At 44.5% G+C, this 19,402-nt stretch overlaps 1 protein-coding gene across 5 annotated transcripts in view; it reads right to left on the bottom strand.

Annotated features, from left to right (window-relative positions):
- Window positions 1-19,402, bottom strand: part of LOC118585520 (IQCJ-SCHIP1 readthrough transcript protein) — a 745,628-nt gene that overhangs the window by 50,065 nt on the left and 676,161 nt on the right. The window contains exon 1 of one of the 5 annotated variants that reach the window (XM_036190179.1): window positions 6,197-6,477. The exons of the other annotated variants lie outside the window; for them this stretch is intronic. Coding sequence (XP_036046072.1) covers window positions 6,197-6,226 — 30 coding nt within the window. The 5' untranslated portion in view covers window positions 6,227-6,477. Of the gene's footprint in view, window positions 1-6,196; window positions 6,478-19,402 lie in introns of those variants that run through there. 5 annotated transcript variants of the gene reach the window in all.

The raw sequence follows: 19,402 nt of genomic DNA, 5'->3' as shown, positions 1-19,402 counted from the left end.
AGAAAACACTTCATTGAACTTGGATTTCAAAGTCTGTATCAAAATAGTGGATTAAAATGCCCAGAGTTCTCTTTTCAACCCCGAGTGTTGTTTTCTTCTGCTGTGCAGATGGACCCAGGCTTACCCTGGCACTCGTGGGTGAACTCCAGTCCCACACCCTGTTCTCTCATTCTCAGGAAGGCAGAGGGGAAGGAGCTGGTGTCAACAGGGATAGATGGATTTCTTTGCTTCTGTTAACTGTGACATGATCTGCCTGAATCTGGGCATTCAGGACTGTTTACTGCTTTCTGAGAATTTGAGGGTATCTTGATGAACTACTTAAACCGATAGACTCCCTAGTTTTAGCATCTGAGACCAGGACAGGGTATCTTTGGGTACTGTGAGCGAGGTATGACATTTCCACAGCATTTTGCTCCAGAAAACTAAGTGTTCTATGAGGCAGTGAAATTACTCATCTGCACTGTAAAGGGATGCAGTCAGGGGCTGGATGAGAATGCTCAGCAGAGAAACATGCTTTCTGTCAAGCCCGACAACCTGAGTTCAATACCACCTGGAATTCAAAAGGTGGCGGAGAGAACCAACTCCCACAAACTGTGCACCATGTCGCCCACCTATGTCCCACAAGAAAATAAATAAATACAAGAATTTGAGAAAATTAATATATTAACAAAATCAGCAGCTGGGCTTGGTAGGGCAAGCCTGTAAACTTCAGCTTCTTGGGAGGCTAAGACACCACTGGACTATAGTCTTTCAAAGTCAAAACTAAAAAAAAAGACTGGGGATAGATGATACAGCCCAGCAGCAGGGCCCTTGCCTGACATTCAGGAGGCCCTGGGTTTGGTCCTGAGCAGAGATGCAGGAAGAGAGAGGGACTAAGGAAAAAGGAGGGGGGAGGGGAAGAAGGGTGTTTTTGAATGAACGTGGAAGTGCCTGAAGAAAGGCCATGAGGTGTGTCTTGGCAAAATCCTTGAGGTGAGCGAGGAAAGCTAAATACAGTGAGGGAAGCTGGGTGCAGGGTATGGACATAGCTATGAAAAAGAATACAGAGCTAATTGTTTTTCTAGTTCTAATTGTCATGGATTTGTTTGTTTGGGTGGTGAATATGTGCATAAAATATACTCAATACTGAAAGTGTAAAATGCAGTGTGAAGCTTCACAGTTTCTGTTTTGAATGTCAATTCTAAACATATAGAAGTTCATTAAGTTGTGCAGACTTTGGGTCTGGTTAATTTTGGTGTGTGATATTTTTATTTATCTGCATAGGTTTTGACAGAATAAAGTTTATAGAAAAAGTGCAGAAGTGCCTGAGGGCAGAGCGCGAGTTTTATCTTGGTGAAATCTTGGGGTAAAATCAGCAGGGATGGAGATATTTCATGCATTATCCCTGGGTGGGCTGGGATATGTGTGCATGGCCTTCATTCATTGGCTGTGTGTTGCCCTGTGCCTTGTTCTGGCATACAGGATGTCTACAGCTTTGGGAAGCTAGCAGCTGCTCCGCGTAATGCTGGGGTCAGCTTTGCTGGTTCCCTGCTGCAATGTGGAGATCTGGATAGCTCTCCAATTCTTGAACATACCAACAGCAGCAAATACAGTTCAGTCTAACAGGCATGTAACAGCCACAAAGTCTATGTGTAAGGCAGAGCCTTCAAAAAAAGGGGTCCAGGGGTCTTGTCTTCAGGAGGCTTTCTCTGATGGAGAGGTAAAGGAAGAGTGCCGGGGAGACATTTTGATGGTGAGGAGGCAGCTTCCTGCGGGGAGGTGGCGGCATTTGTGTCTTGAAAGTAGCTGGCAAAAGGTGCGGGCAGGTGGTGCGTGGGTGGAAGGCATCCCGGCTGGAGGCAGTGCAGCAGGGAGAGAGAGTGGGGGGGACAACATCAGATCTGGAGTGGGGGAGGAGAACTTCGTCCAGGGTCCGGACCTCAGCCAGGCCTTGAATGCCACACAAAAAGGGTCTGGAATCTATCCTAAGGGACCGGAGAAGCATTAAAGCTCCCTGATCATATTGGAAGAAGGGACTGTATGCTGGGGAGGGAGGGAGAAGAGAGTGAGCCACGGGCCATTTTATCTCTTCTCTATTCCCACAGTAGCTCGGAATTCAAGGGTGTGATCTGGATCAGAGCCGGTCATTTAAGGGACAGCAAGGGAAGGATGAAAGCCTGTCATTGTTTGCACATTGTGTAGTTACCCCCCCCCCCCAAAGGGAAAAAAAAAACAAAAAAACTGCAGAAGTGAAAAAAATATTTGGAAGTTTTTAAGCTCAGTGGACCCCTTGACCTAAACTTGTGCTTACAAGTTCAGCATATTTCTAAGCTGTCTATCAAAAACCATTAAGAATTCGGCCTTCTGAAGGCTTCCAGGCCTGAAGCTGTGGGCAAGATTCTTTCATGAAGAGATTGGCTTCCTCCCAAGACTGGAAAAATGGAGGTCGACAGCTCTTTCTTCTAACAGGGTGAAGACGGAAAAAGACAACACATGCCTCAGCGAGCTGGAGGTTCCTGTGAACCCCATGAGGGGCAGGATAAAAGCAGGGTGACCTGAAACTATCATGAAAAATTCTGCAGCAAAATTCCTCTGCCCACTCTCCCTTGGTTTCAGTTGCCTGGAGCACAGAATAGCCAGATAGTTGGCGTTGGCGGAGACACACAAACTCTTGGGCAACGCAGTCATCAACAGAGCAGAACTGATTGTACTTCTACCAGCTTCAAACCGTTGTCACCCAAGTGACACACAGCTTGACGAGGTTCCAAAAATACAGAAAAACAGTTGCAGGGGCAAGGTGCCTCTGAATGAATGATGGCTGACTTGTTTGTGCCGAAGGGTGACACCCGGCAACTCTCATTGGTGTCAACAGGCAAAAAACCCATTTCAGAGATGAGAAAGTCGATTAACATATGTCGGAAAGAGGGGAACCGGCCTTCCTCTCAGAATAACAACAGTCAAGTCCATGGAGGGAAGGAGCTGAGTGTGTTCAAAGCCTTTTTCACTTGGTCAGACACATCCGCCCACGGTACCTGAGAACCTAGAAAACCCATTTTCATACAGCAGTGGAAACAGACCACAAACAGTTAAGTAAAATCTCTACTGATCAATGGTGGTAAATGCTCACTATAAGAATAAATTTGGGGGCTGGAGAGATGGCTCAGAGGTTAAAGAGCACTGGCTGGCTGCTCCTCCAGAGGTCCTGAGTTCAATTCCCAGCAACCACATGGCTGCTCATAACCATCTACAATGAGATCTGATGCCCTCTTCTGGCCTATAGGCAGAACACTGTATACATAATAAATGAATAAATGAATAAATAAATAAATAAATCCTTTAAAAAATAAATTTGGGAACTGTAAGCAAAACGCTGGAACAGAACTAGGAAAACTTGATGCTTGTGGAGTTGAGTCTAGAGAAGACATCCAAAGATGTGACACTCCAGAAAAGTCCTGAGGAAAGAGAGCAAGGTTTGGGGAAGGCTGCCTACTACCCTATTGCTCAGTGCATGGTGAATTTCACAAAACAGGGGAACAATGTTTCAGAACAACGATGTACCCAACGCTAAATAAGAGGGCCCTACAGAGGGTGTGATGGGGGAGGGGTGTGTGCCAGGTAGACCAGAGAGACTGGCAGAGGAGGGGTCAAGGCAAGCAGAGCTGGACCCCAGGAGGAAATGGAGGTGGAGGCTAGGAGACACTGGTGAAAGGTTCAGGCCCTGTGAATAACTGGGTTCTTCTTCTAAGTACTATGATAAACTTTCCAAAACTTTGGAGATGCAGCACATGATCAGACTTAGGTTCTAATAGCTTATTCTGGATACTGTGTTGAAAACAAGCTGTGGCTCATGGAAGAACACATGAAGAAACATGGAAGCATTTACAAGGGCTCAGCTGCCATATGAGGATGCTGCCAATGGTAGCGGCAGTAATCTACCTCTCTCTATATATATGCAGCAAAACATGCATGTAACAGGCGGGAGACAGGAGTCTGAAATCTCACTCACGGCCGCTCCATTAGAATGTTCTCCAGAAATCTCAGTAGACATCACTGATGGGAGAAAAGTAATCAATCCTCCAACGAAATTCTGCTAATTCATTAAAAATGCTAACCTGCTGGGAGTGGTGGCACAGGTCTCTAATTCCAGCACTAGCACTGGGGAGGCAGAGGCAGGATGATCTCTACAAGTTCAAAGAAAGCCTTGCATGCACAGTGAGTCTCAAGTTAGCCAGGGCTACATAAAAACAAAAACAAAAACAAAAAAAACCCACTAACCTAAGCAATATGCCCCAACCACTCTACAATATCATTTAGAACAAATAAACAGGCCCTAATTTAAAAAAAAAAAGTGGGGGGTTCTGAAAAAAAAATAGTTTGTTGATAGCACTAGTTACTTAGAACCACATCAAGCTAAGATGTATTGAAATCACTTTTTCTAAACCCGATCATATGCAATACCAGATGGGTTCTAAAACTACGGTTTCTAAGTTGGATTGGGACTTGGCTTCAAAGCTAACATTTCTGTTTTTGTTAGTTCTGAAGGAAAGCATTTCAAAAGAGTCTACAGACATGTATCTTCTACCAACCTCCATTGGTGATACACAGTCTATTAAACTACCATTATCAACCTAACACATGTAATTTTATTGTGGAAATAAGCAATAGAGACTTCTAGATTATCAAACACACAGAGCCACTGTTAAATATTGAGTTCCTATCAAGTTCTATCTATCTGTCTTCCTTTGGAAGAAACATTTGGCTAACATGCCCCCCCCCCCCTCTCCCGATGAAATTGCTGCTACTGACCATTTTTTCACCTTCCAAAAACAATGACTTCATGTTCGGCCTAATGAGAAAATATAGGGAATGATCCTTTAGTAACCAGCCCTTCAACATAAATTACGGAGCTTCTCTGAAAAGGGAGATGAAAAACTATTTTAATTATGACAATAGTTTAATCTCCTGCAGTCGAATGTAGCCATCCCCACACTAGACTCTCCATGGATGCCTGGCATTCCCCACTCTAAATATGTGACTCTTTTCTCAGCTCTCTGACTTTCTCTTGGAAAAAAAAATTCCTGTGAAGCATAAATCTTGATATGAAAGGATCTACACATGTAACTAAATGTCCCATAAAATGAAGCTACTACAAAACAGATCCCTGATTATAAAATTCCGATTATGAAGCATAAAAGTAGTGTACAAACATTTTACAGACATGCCTTTCTTAGCTGGCAACAGCTGCCTCGTAAAATGCACTATTCTTCCTGTAGACATTCACTGTGAAATCTGACCCTCGGAGAAACACCTGTTTCAGGTAACCTGTCTCAGGTAGCCTACCTCTCACAAGGAAGAGGCATTGTTAGGTTAGAGAGCTGGTCTCTGAAAAACTCCATCAGGGGAGCAATACCCTAATGCCAGCCACCCAGGATGTGGCCCAATCATGCCTGCCACTGCACAGAGCGATTTCTCTGAGACAGCTCTTGCTGTTTACAGTGTGGTCTCTACAATCCAATCGGTAGGGTGGAGTTATGAAACCTTCTAGAAGGGAGCTTTGGAAATTGTCTGAAGTGTTTAATTCCTAGCTCCAGGGAGTAAATTGGCACATTAAGAGATGAACATGTGTTATTCAATTTTTTTTCTATGTGAAGTTTTTAATCCACACCGACACTGGCATTCTTACCTATTAACCATTTAAAAGAGCATGCCGGTAAAAACAGGTTCATAAAGACATGTGAGTGCAACTTAAAACGCCAAATCCTGCTGACTGGTTTATGAAAAATTCTAAGGTTATCAATTAGGACTCTCGATGTACATAATTTTCTCACAGACAGTCTTAAAAACTGGATGCCAAGTAATTCGCCTCTTACGCAATAAACAATAATCACAATTTTCAGTGTTGTGTCTATGAACCCCTTAAATTCAATTACAGTTCAGAGCAGTTCCTCTCCTTTGCACAGACCCACAGTGTGCTGAGCACGCATCACCTCCGTGTATTCCACGAACGCTTTAAAGGCCAAAGAAGCAGTGTTTCTGCCCCATTACTCCCCAGAAAGCCTCATTAGAATTCAGATACTGTATGCGATGAAGGCCGGGAGTGGAGCCCAGGATGGCAAAATCCCCTGGAAATCCAGCAAGAGGCAACCTGCTGCCCTAGAAGAGGAAGGCCTCTCCCATAGGGGCGAGGGCCTCAAAAATCAGGCTTTTCCAACCTTACCTGGTACGAGCAGTTCTCCTGATGTACCATCTCAGAGCATCCTAGGGCGCAGACCCTAAAGCTGGGCTGCTGGGCGAGGCTGCGCAGGGGAAGCGCCGAGCATCTACAGGCGCGGGAGAACGCCCTGGTTAGGCAGGGGCTCCCCGCAGATTAAAATGGATGCTGTTCCGCTGAGCAACCTGCGCAGTGGCACTGCCTGTGCTGGGAAGCGCGCAGCCACCGAGCTCGCTCTGCAGCCTCTGAGCTGCTCTGCTTCTCCGGAACCCGGAGGCAGGCTGCTGAGCCGAGCTGGGACCGGCCTGGGGGAGGGGGCGGGCGCATCACCCGCACAATCAGCCAATTATATTATAGGCACAAAGAAAAGGATCTGTCTGGGGCTGGTGTGACCTTCTGGTGCTTTATGAAGGCAGTTAACTGATGTGGAAACATTCTAGTACTCATTAAAGAGAAAAAGGCCAGCGAGGGAGAGAGAGAGACAGACGCAAATCAATGCTGCAGTTGGACATTCCTAACTTGCGGCAGCAGCATCCTTCCTGGCCACTAACGCTGCTGCTCCGGTGGTGCTTAAGAAAGCCAGGCCTTAAGGAACCTTTCAGAACTTTTAACATCCTAAAGGGAAAACAGCCCATTCTGAATACTAACATGCAAGGTTTGTATTCATGCTTCGGAGACCCGTTTCTAAAGTATCTTGTCAACTTTCTAACTAAAGGGCTTTCTTTATGTATTATTTTGTAATTTACAAAAAACGATTCTTAACTGTTTTTAAGTCAAACCAAAAATATAATGGAACCATTATTTCTATAATTTTGGGATAAATTTATTAAAATGTTAGAACTGGAATAATGTATTCTTTGCATGAAAGCTGAACTCTAATTTGCAGGTCTTTTTTTTTTTTTTAATTTTTCTTTAAGGTAGGGCCTTGCATGTATATAGTGCCCAGTGCTATGACTTGAATAGATTATGTAACACAACACAGATAATTCCTGGGACAGACTCCTGAGAGTCTGTAATGGGAAGAACTTGGGATCTGAAGATCATCATCAAATGATCACACATTTCTGGGAGAAAACCAGGGCCAATCAGAAGAGTCTCAAGTGCCACTCTAGGACTCTAGGGTACCTAGGAGGGAACAGGGAGGCCTGTAAACTCTTCAACTTAATTACACAAAATTGCGGGCAAAACCAACAAAATTGTCTTATTCATATTCCTTGGTTGTCCCTAAACAATTCATATTGTTGTTGTTTTTATTTGTGTCTCTGTGGAGGGTGGGTGTGCACATGCCCTGGAGCGTGGGAGGTGGTTAGGTCAGTCCTTCTCGCCACCACGTGGGTTCCAAAGATCAAACTCAGGTCATCAGCCTTGGTGACGAGCATGTTAACTCAGCGAACTCTCTCTCTCTGGCCCTTGTTGACATATTTGCTCCTCAGAAAAGCCACGACGGGCTTCCAAGCATCATACTTTAAAGAAGAAAAGTTCCCAAGGCCAACATTTTAAGTTACTTGCTATTTTAGCTCCAGTCCACCCCTGTGTACATCCATTTCAGGTATCTTATCTTCTGAAGAGAATAAGAAGTGATAGGAGAGGCCCAACTCTTGTGTTCTCACTGGCTCTAAATGTGAGCAGCTGGTGGGTTCCAGGAATAGGCACAGTGGACATGTGTCCTGCAGAATCTCTTGACTCGTTTCCCTCCAGTACAGACAGAGGTGGCCAGGTTGGATAAGGAGCATGTATTAGGAAAACCGGAGTCTGGGGGTACTAACAAGTCTACCCAAACATAAGACAGAGGGAAGACTACAGCACTGTAGGAGGCAAAACAACCAACAACCCAACCCACCCAGACTCAAGCCTTCCCTACTGCCCATGCAGAGCAGAGATCTGTACGCGGAGTACAAGGTGGTAGGTGAGGTGAGTGGCACCCTACGCCGCCGTCCAAGACAGAGCAGCTCACTTCAAAGGCCACTGGAATGTGACTGCCGCAATGGCCTTCGTCTCCTGACTCTGGTTCCTGAGTCTAAGACACAGGACTAGGCTTCCACACAGAGCTGGGAAAAAAAAAAAATCACATTCTGGACTCTGTTCTTCTCTAAAAAACTGGGGGTTCTGGGTTATATTATATAAGCTCCTGAAGACGTTTATCAAGTGTTGTGTTTTTTTCTTTTTTTAAAAGTCTAAACATGATCCCACTCTTCACAGTTGCTGTTCCAGAGACAGGGGAAATGACTCAGAGGTGGCTTTGCAGAGAACAGATTTCTGACACTTGCCTCCCAAATGCTGTCAAATCACACCCCTCCCAAAAGGTATAAACAAGACAAAATGGGATGGATTTAGCAGGCTTGTCTATATAACTATCCATCGGAAAGGACTTTATGTTACAATTTAAATCATGACTTGCCGGTAAAGGAAGAAGAAAGAAAGAAAGAGGCTTTAAACACAAACCAGATGCACCAAGATTTAAGCTAAAACAGGTCAGAAAAGGACATTAATGTTTGTTATTTTTGTCTAAAAATACCCCCAACCCTTTTGTTTTACATGCAGTCTATAGAGCACTGATTCTTCTCTTCAAAACTTTTTGTTTCATTTCCCACTAAAACCAATGAGTTGAAGGGCCAACAGGATGTCTCAGTGGGTGAATGCTCTTGTGTGAAAGTCGGGCTGACCTCAGTTTGATTCCTGGAACCCACATAAAGGTAGAAGAGAACAGATTCACAGACTTGTCCACTGACGCAGACACACACACACACACACACACACACACACACACACACACACACGAGCACTAGGCACTGTGCTGTGTATCTGTAATTCTAGTACAGAAGAAGCTGAGGCAGGAGGATTAAGTTTGAGGACAGCCTGGCCTATACAATGAAATCTAAAAACAAATAAAGGCCAAAATTAAACTACTGATCTTCTATTTTTAGATGGGACCCTGAGAAACTATTTAACCCGAAGTTGTTGCCTTGCAGATATGTAAGCGGACCCGAAGGATGCTGTTGTCATGCCTACTACGGAAAACAGTATCCTAGGAAGGCAAAGCAGGAAAGGAACACTGTTTTCCAGGGTCCTATCAACTGAGTGGTCTCTATGTCCAACAAGGCTGCTTTTCCTGGTCAATAAACAGTTTATCTCCAATGTGAAGATACTAGGAGATGGGCTGCTGGGAGGTCATGAAGAGGAACCCCCATGAATGGGATTCATGCCCCCTCAAAAGACGGTCCAGGCAGCCGCTTGCACCTCTTACCACATTAAGAGCACCCTGAAAACAGGTCGTCTGCTATAGGAAGCAGACCCTCACTACACACTGAACCTGTAGGGCCTTGGTCAGGAATTACCAAGCTTCCGGAAGAGCAAGAATGCATTTCTATTGTTTAGAAGCCCCTGAGTTTCTAGTGGACAGCAGCCTGGAGAGAATAAGACAAATGTTCAATAGGACTAGGCAGAAACCAACTCACCTGGACTAGGCCAAAGCAGGCGCTAACCAAAACAAGTGTGGTTTGCTTAAATCTGATTCAAGGGATGGGTACAAGGAAGAAAAGCCAGAGCATTTCTCAATTAACAAACATGTTTATGCCACTATAAAATAGTTGTTTTTAAGTCTCAAAAAAGCTGTTGGTTTGTTATTTGTTCCTTTTGTGGTAAGTAGGAGAAACACAATGCAGAGCTGGTTTTTATTTTTTTTCTTACATTTATTTTTATTTTATGTGTATAGGTGTTTACTTGCACATATGTATGCCTGTGTACCACATGCATGCAGGACCCAGAGACGTCAGAGGAGGGTCAAATACCCTGGGATTTTCAGGTGCTTATGAACTGCCTGTGAGTCCTGGGACTGGAACCTGGGTCCTCCAGAAGAGCAGCAAGTGCTCTTAACTTTCTGAGCCACCTCCCAGCCCTGGAGAACTGTTTCAAACAGTAAATGTGGTAGTAAAAAGTCACAGTCACAGGGCATTCCAGCACCAGTTCAGAAGTGATGTGCAGGGGTGCAGGTGACTTTCTGGCAGAAGTTACAAAAGCAGATTGTTTGCTTACGTGGATATATGCATTTGTCAACCTTCACTGAGTAAAATGTTTAAGAGTTGTGCATTTTATTATATATAGTATTTACTCCAAAGGATGAAAAAAAAAAAGACCTACTTACGCAATTTTTATTCCAGTGAAGTATATGCAGGCTGAAGTATTTACAGGGAGACTTATTGATATATGAAGCTTACACTGAGATGAATCAGATAAATCAAATGAACTGATGGATGAGTAGAGGGCTACATCAATGGACCGCTCTGACAAAGCATGTTTAGTAAAACATCATTTTAGACTCTTAAGTGGTATATAAACCACCGCTTGTAAAAGGGTGAAGACTCATGGGCTCCGAAAAGAAACTAATATATAAATCAGCATTTGTGAAATGAATTTCCACTTTAAAATGAAATGCCAGGGGTCATAAATGAAGTAATGGCGAGAAGGCAGATGAGGAAGGCGGTAACTGTCTTCCACAACAATGGAAGCAGCTGGGTGTCATGTGACCTTTTAGGATGATAAAAAGAAGTGAAGTTGGGAGTGAAATTAATCCCGTGGATATCAGAGTTCTTGAATGCCCAGTCTAGAGAAGGGGGAGTTCTCTCGGTTGTCACCAACCCTGGTGTCAACTCATCACAAATCCTTTGAAGATGTTTCACCATCCCGCAAGTACTTTCCCAATAGCTCCCTTGACTCTAACAGCCATGTAATAAAAACAAGTTCCTGTTAGGTACAATTCAAAGCAGGGGTTCTGCCCTCAGGGTTTGGTAAGGTTACAGTACAAGATAACTGTACATAACCGGAAGCGAACCAAATGCCGCCCAAGAGATTTTGTGTGCACCCTCACTAAGAATTGAGAGGAGGAAGAAAACTTTCAGCTAGGGTGAAATGGGACTGCAAAAGTCTTGCTCACTTAGAGTTCTCTACTTCAATTTCCATTTTTCTTAGAGTGATTTAAATTTCCTTAGAGCTTCTATCTCAACAGATACAATGGTACATGACTATAATCCTGACATTGAAGAGACTGGGGGCAGCTTGGACTATCCAGCAAGTCCTTACCTCAGAAACTAGTAACAAATAAATAACATCTCCCTATGCATGCATGACACACACCAAAAACTACCAAACAAAACCCAGGTTCTTTTCCTTTCAGTATGAGAAAAGTTTGCCTGGTGGTGTCAGTTTTGAAGATAGAGAAAGATACCATAAACAAGGGACGGCCTCCTGCTCAGAAACAGGAGGCTAATTTTCTCCAGAACCTTCCAAAGGAACACAGTTCAATTAGCACCCTGATTTTTGTCAAGTCAGAGTCCTGTCAAAGTTTTTAAGTCCATAACTGTAACACAATAAATTCATGCATTTGTGTTGACTGCTGACTTGGGGTGATTTACAATTGCATACCTCCGAAACTAATCTTCAGGTGAAAGCCCACAGTTTTAGGGCAAGAGGCCATTGGGATGTGGTCAGCAAGGTGAGAGGAAGGTGAAGTGCCTTGCAAGGGTAAAGCGGAGAGAGAGAGAGAGAGAGAGAGAGAGAGAGAGAGAGAGAGAGAGAGAGAGAGAGAGGAGCTGACAGACATCTGCTTCAGGTGCTTCAGGAGAGCAGGAGAGAACAGCCAGAGCCGTCCATGTGTTCTGACAAAGAGGAAGCTCTAAGTTGTCCCTCTGAAACTGCAAGCAGTCCAATGTCAGGCCTGGAAAGATTTGCAGCTGCGGTTAAGTTGAGAGACTGAGTAGAGAGCAGTTTGCAAACAATCTTGTTGACCATTCACAATACCAGGGTGGTGCCATGAACACAGTACAGAATCTTGCTGGTGTTAGGAGTGCAGGACCAGGTGCTGGAGAGCTGGCTCAGGGGTTAAGAGCACTGGCCGAGGACCTACGTTTGATCCCCAGAACCCATGTGGTGGCTAACAACTGTCAATAACTCTAGTTCTAGGGGATCTGACACCCTCTTCTGGCCTCCACAGGCACCAAGCACACAGACAAAACACCTATACATGCATAAAATAAAAATAAAGATTTAAAAGAAAGAGTGGAGGGCCACAGGTGAGGCGGGCATCAGAGAAGGAACCAACCAGAAGGGATAGCGTGAGGGTGATGGGTGGGAGGAGCTGAAGACCTGACCGGGAACACCCGGCATGTATTCATTCCATTTTGGAAATGAACACATGAATGACAGGTTGCAAAGAAATGCTGTCTGAGAAGGACGTTCTGGCTGGTAAGGGATACAGATGGGCACAGTGGCCTTCATTGGCAGCTGGAAGGTAAGGCTTGAGGGAGACCAGAGAGACTGGACAATTAATTGTAGGGGAAAAATTTCCCAAAGATTTCCTAGGAGTTTTGCTGTGTTCTTTGTGAACTCTGGTCCAGAAGGACAACAAAAACAAACAGGGAAGTTGAAAGTCCTAAGACATGTTAAGTATAGGCAATAAACAGGCAGTAGCTGAATCAGTGAAAAGCAGTATATATGTTAAAATCAGACAAAGAACAGGCAAGTAGACACAGCCAGATTTTATGTTCAGTACTAAACCAAGTGTGAGTGCTAAGCGTAGAAAGGGGCAGGCAGGAAGACTGAAGGACCTCTTGCCGTTCACACCTAGTACATTTGGGGCACTCGGTGTTCATTAGATTCGAGGTCTGTCCACTCCTATTCTTGCCCAGTTTGTACTCTGGATAAGAGGTGAAGTACAGAGGAAGTCATTGGAAATCGCCTCTCTCCCTGAGAAGTGTGCGTCACTGGCAGATACTTCCTGTTTCACTGAGAACCATTTTCTAAACCTCGACTCTCCGGGGCACAGCTTCATCATCTCCGAGGTAGGCTGCTGGGGAGAGGTTGGGCACATGAAGACTATAAATCCTAGATGTGGCAGTGCAGCCCTTGACAGCCCTTGACTTCTTGGCATTTCAATGTACCCTCTCTCTTTCTTGCCTTTGCTCTGTGTTGTAACAACCTGTCAAATGAGTGTCTTCCCGGGGCTGTGACTTCTGGGATGGAGAGCCTCATAGCACATGTGCAGGCTGCTACTGTATCAAAGTCATTCTCCATGTTACAGAGAGGGCCAAGAGTCCCAGAAGAAGAAACTGTACACTTTTTTTCCCTAGGAATATTTAGAAGACCAGAATGGGACCTTAGAGGAAGATAAAAGAGACATGCTATATGTTTTTATCCTTGTAATTACAAACAAGAAACCCAAGACTCATAAATAACGTAAAACAATTTGCTTGGTCATTTGACTATTCTGACTCCGGCTTAATGCTTATTATTTTAAGCTACGTTAGAACGTAGCTTCCTTGGAAAATCACTAGTGTGGATCAGCGGTGCTGATAAAAATGATAAAGTTTTTATGAGGATAAAATTAACTTGAGCCCAAGCTTGTATTTCACTTGATGAAAATGCATAGCTCTTCTCTTCCACACAAACATCGGAGGCATAACATTAAAGATGTCCGTCACGTGCCTTTTGGAGCCTGGCCTTTCTTTTTGTAAGTTGCTCTGTTGCGCCTTATCAAAAGAATCCCATTTCACAGAGGCAAGTAGTTGTGGAACCAGTTCTCTGTAATGGTGTAGGCTACAGTCTCTGGATAAATTGTCATGGAGCAGAGCATAGCCAGAAGGTCGCAGGCAAAGAAGTGAGACTCCTAACCACGGGTGATTTGGTGACAATGTATAGCAATTGCTCACGTTTCTTACGAACACGAACACGATAATATAAGAGAATACCCGTATTTGCAACAGGACATCAATCTGGAACAAGCAGACCTCCTCATTTGATGGGCTGGGCATTCTCCTGTCGTTGTGCAAGCTGTACCAAGCAGATGAGCCCGATCTTAGCCTGGCACTGAGCCAAGCCTGGCTTCTTGGGCAATTCAAATCATTCTTCCTGCCTAGAGGTTGGCAGGCATCGTTTTCCAAAAGGCTGGCCCAGAGCTACTCCATACACAGTCAAAAGCCTATCTATCGACTGGTTCAACCATCTGAGGACCTGGCATTTGACTCCATCTGCTGGTGTCAAAGATGGAGGTGGAAATACTTCACTCTCCATGGTATGGGTGGAAATGCTATATAGTCTTCTTACCATAACTTCATGGATAACTTTTCTACCAAGTCCTACAGATGATCTCACTTGTATATGTATTATGGATTATTTTTACATTTTTGGGACTCCAATTTTCAGTTTTATGTTTAGGGGACTTGAAGATGAGGTGTTTAGCAGATCATTATAATAGGTGCAAATTAGTCTCTAAAAATACCTGCTGTTGCTGCCGCCGTGGGTTTCTATAGACAACGTTTGAAACCAGGTAGTGTTACAGCAGCACCCTCCCTGCAGAATAATGAGACAGTTCTGTTTCCACAGGAACTGCCAAGGCGCCTGTTTACTGCATAGTCTTAAGCTTCTCCCCAGTGTGTTTTCTGCCCAAGGCAAGATGAAATTTGCATGCTGCAGAAAATTAGCAACTGATGCATAGGTACACAGTGTGATGTCTACATGGTTTCTTCTCCAATTGTTTATATCCTTAATGACGGTTTTACCTCCACTTCAGGGGCTAGGAGGAACTAATGAGACTTTCCAAATAAAATCAAACAGGTTTTCCAAGAGAAGGCCAGAGTAGCACAAAGTAAGTGTGTGTGTTTGTGTGTGTGTGTGTGTGTGTGTGTGTGTGTGTGTGTATGTTTATGTGTGTCATATGCGCATGGATACAACAGGTAGATGGGATAAAGGGCATGCTTCCCCTTTGACCTTTAGGTCTTCGAGTAGTCCTGATAATCTTTTGTATCAATATAGATGCATTTAGTTAAAGGACTCCATGGAATCTCTGACAATTAAAAAAAAAGGCTATCATTTACTCCTCTCCAGTGGGGGTGGTTGATCAAAACCAGTTGGAAAGGTGACCTCTAGTGGACAATTGAGTTTATTCAATCAGTTTCAACTAGGAATAGGCAAACAAAACAAAAAGTCCCTCAAAGGTAAGATATACATCTAACGACATTTCAATGATGTCTTAAGAAACAATAATCATATAAGCACACAAGTCTTCAGTCGTGTTAGGTAAGAACTATGAAGTTTATAACATATGGATATGTCCAGAGTCTCAGGGCACTCTTGGATGCTTCTATAGTTGATACAGCCTTGGACCAGGCTTCAAAGAAGTATCTGGAGTTCAAGGTCATTTTGGCCACACAGTACAAAGGCAGCCTGGTCTCCCTAAGACCCTCTCACAAAACAAAACAACCATTTCTAGGCTTGACTGTATATATTTTTCCTTGGTCAACTGTTTCATACCTAAGGCCTTCTATTTCCTAAAGTAAAAAACAGGCTCACCTGCCCTCTCCCCTTTGGGGGCAATGAGATGACTGTATTTTAAAGTCAAGTTGATTTTATAGCCTGAGTTTTCCAAATTTGCAATACAGAATTCATATCACAATCTATGTTTTATGCATAGCATTGGATGAGTTAAAAAAACTCATTGGACTTCAAGTGAAGGAAAATTTCATTAAGGTAAAATCAGTTACTATTTTTTGTGTGTCTGTGAATTTTATGTGTGCATACACTCAGGGGTGTAAGTGCAGGCACATGTGTCATAGCATTCACGTGGAAGTCAGGGGACAACCTTGGGTCTTGGTCCTCGCCTTCCACCTTGTTTGAAACAGGGTCTCTCCTTCCTTGTTCTCCGTGGTGTACACCAGGCTGGCCCAGGAGCTTCTGAGGTCCACTCTACACCTCTCATTTTGTAGGAGCACTGAGATTGCAGATGTAAGTTATCAAGATCAGCTTTTAAACGGGTTCCAGGAACCTGAACATACGCCCTCACGTTTCCATGGCAAACGCTTTGCCCATGGAGCCATCCCAGCCCTTTTTGATGACTAGGGTAGGACACATAATGATATATGATTAAACTGTTAATACAGTCTCTAAGGAACTATTAAAACTCATCAATGGCCCTTAAAGATACTTTTTTTAAATGCAGGAGTACTGTCGAAACCCTTATTTACCATGGGATGGCACCCAAGAGTTTCTTCAGGAACACTCTCTGTCAGCTCTCTAGGACCCCTTAGGCAACAACATGGACTGATTTCACAATCCTCCCCAGTCTCCTGACTTCACCTGTTTTAGCTTAGAACAAACACTAGTCTGAAAGTTCTTCCAATGTGTAACAAAATTGCCCGAAACACATTTAATGATCTAATTAAGTTGCATAACTTGAAGCGACTGAACAAAGATGCTCCTCCTAACGTAGACTCCTATCTGCCGAGGATGTGAAAGTATTGGTTAGGAAATGAGCTCGGAACAGCTCTGGAAGGAAGGTGAGCTCAGAGGAGGGTGACATCAGTCATTCATGGACAGTTCTGAAGCATTCAAGTGAATCAGGACGTTAATGCCAACTCCTCTAAGACTCCAATTTAAACCAGCTCTCCTCTGAGAATGGCAAAGACACTCTTTCAGACACCCAACTTGGGATGCTCACTTGCAGAAACTTCAGGGCTTCTTCATTTTTACCGAAGATGCCAAGGCCGAAATTAACAGCCTTTTTGAGGCTCAGTGTTCTGTGGATAATCCTGCTTTATTCTGAACTGTCTCCTCTCTCCTCAAGAGCAGACAGTAAAGGAGGGGCTGGGTTGTTTTTATTCTCTGTATGGGTGTGGGCACCTGCATGTGCAGGACAGAAGTGACTTCTGGTATCTTGCTCAACTGCTTCCCACCTGATGGTTTGAGTCCGGGTCTCTCATAGAACCTGACTGTCACGGAAGAGGCTGGCCAGGGAGTAAACCTGGGGTCCTCCAGTCTTGTCTTCTGCAGCACTGCAGGACCGTGGCATCCAGGTGTCCAACCCCTTCCCTTCTGCCCGGGGAATGCTGAGGATTGAACTCAGGCCCTCACGATTTGATGGCAAATGCTTGGCCGCCTGAGTCATCTCTTCAGCCCCTGTTTTCACTCTTGACATCAACCGAATCGAGCACACACTAGCTGAAGAGTCATGAGCCACTGTGCCGGCACCTCCACCCGGCCTCTCCCTTCACTGCTGTCACCCGTTGTGACCATACGTGATGAGCAGCTGAAGGCATTTGCTTTGCAGACATCCGTGGAAACCCCGCTGATGAGAGTGTAATGCTGCCCAGGAGTCTCACAATCAAATGCCGTTTCCAGAGCACAGAAGAGATTTCTTTCGGAGAGCTGTCACTACAAGTGCAGCAATCAGACCTTTAGCCCTATTTTTTGATGGCATACATTTATAAAAATACCATTTAGAAAGAAACTTAAACCCACTACTCGCCTTGCTCCCCTGACTCGACAATTTCTTGCTTCTTGATTTAGTTCGCAGTGTTATAAAACATCAAGGCTGGCAGCCTTACCCTTTCAAATTAAATATACTTCTCAAACCATAGCAGATGATGTCACGTCTTGGTTCACACCCTCAGTCATTTCCCCGCAACCCTTATGATCGCATCCTAAACCCTACCACTGAGTTCACCTCCAGACTTCCTTGTCGCGTCTCAAAATCTTGCTCACTCCTGCAGCTTGGATCCTAAACATCCGCCAAAGCTTGAAAGGCTTGGTTACCAGTTTGTAGCTCTTTGGAACTGTAGGATACTTTAGCACCTAGTGGAAGGAAATAAGGTCCTTGGGAGGGAGCCCTTGAAGGGGGTACTAGGACCCTGGTCCCTTCCTGTCTCTATCCTCTTTGCATCCTGGGCACCAAGAGGTGAAAAGACCTCCTTTGCTTTGCCACCACAGGGCCAAGTAACCATACACTGAAAACTTTGAAAATGTGAGTAAAAGTAAACCTTTCCCTTTATCTGTTGATTTTCTCGGGCACTTTGTCAGAGTGATGCAAAGTGAACATACCACCGTGCTGTAGGCCACTGGAGGCCCGTGGATGCCCAGGAAAAGCCAGGCTTGGGCCTGCTCAGGGTCTTCACACAGGCTGCTTCTTACCCTGGACACTAGTCCCCCACCACCCACCACACAAGCCACTTTTATTGCTTTAAATTGAGGTCTTTTCTATGCCCCGAAATAAGGATTTATTGGGTTTCGTCCTCAGAGCGCAGAACAACATGTAACTCATCAGTCACTTTGGAGATGTACAGTGTTGAACTGCTCCACGAGGCAGCGAGAGCCCTACTGCTCATCTCTCTCATCCTACATCTAGCATCTAGCAGAACCAAACATACTGTAGGGATCACGAATATCTGAATGAGCTAATGAACACAAATCCCAGGTAGCCAGCTGTTATTACTGCAATGTAGCCAAGCCGTCCAGTGGCTACCGGCTTGTCTGAACTCAGCCGAGGCTCACCTGGGAGCCAAGTGGCTGATTGCCAGCTTGGAACTAAGCCTGGGAGGCATTTTGGCCACAATTCCCTCTTCACTTTGAGCTGTGGTGATGGCAGGCTCTAGGGGGACCCCCTAACTTTACAGATCTACCTACCACAGGGCCAAGACTGACTGCATCAGCTGGAACGAAGGGCTAATAACTGTTTACAGGATTTCAAGTAAGGTTACCAGTTACTAAACTGCAGTAGCTAACTGCTCGCACTTTAATATCACATTAGTAAGTAGAAAGAGATGGGTTATGGAGTCCCCCTGCCAATCTGGTCTGCCACCTTGTGGGATGGATACTTGGTTCCAAGGGATAACCTGGTAAAATAAGCAGCTGACTTACTGCTGCCAACTTGCATACCCTCCCAAAGCATACTGATAAATATATAAAGTCAATTCTCACCTTAAAGAATGACGAAGTGCCCCAAGTGACTTTCTAATCAAGAGAACAGACTGCCAGGAGACCAGGTTGAGACAACTTGGGCTTGTGAAAGATGGATACTTTTATATTTGCCTGCCGACTATGGAGGTTTAGGGTACATTGCATAAAGGAGATAAAAATAATAAAGAAAGAGAACAAACTGACTGCTAAAACCAAGGTAAAATCTATAGTTTAAGCTATGGCTTTCCATAAAATATTCTAATGTGTTATAGTGAGCATGGCGAGTGTCTCTCTGATCCATATTCTCTTTCTTTTCTTGGTGTGTGTGTGTGTGTGTGTGTGTGTGTGTGTGTGTGTGTGTGTGTATACGCCCATGTCAAGTACATTCCTTAATTACTCTCCACCATAATATTTGGGACAGTGGCTCTCACTGAACTTGGAGCTTGCTGATTCAGCTGGACTGGCTGGCCAGCAAGCCCCAGGGACCAGCCTGTC

The sequence above is a fragment of the Onychomys torridus genome, chromosome 6 (genome assembly GCF_903995425.1).
Source record: "Onychomys torridus chromosome 6, mOncTor1.1, whole genome shotgun sequence".
NCBI lineage: Eukaryota > Metazoa > Chordata > Mammalia > Rodentia > Cricetidae > Onychomys > Onychomys torridus.
Note: the sequence above shows the minus strand (reverse complement) of the source record. Positions and strands in the feature narration are given on the sequence as shown.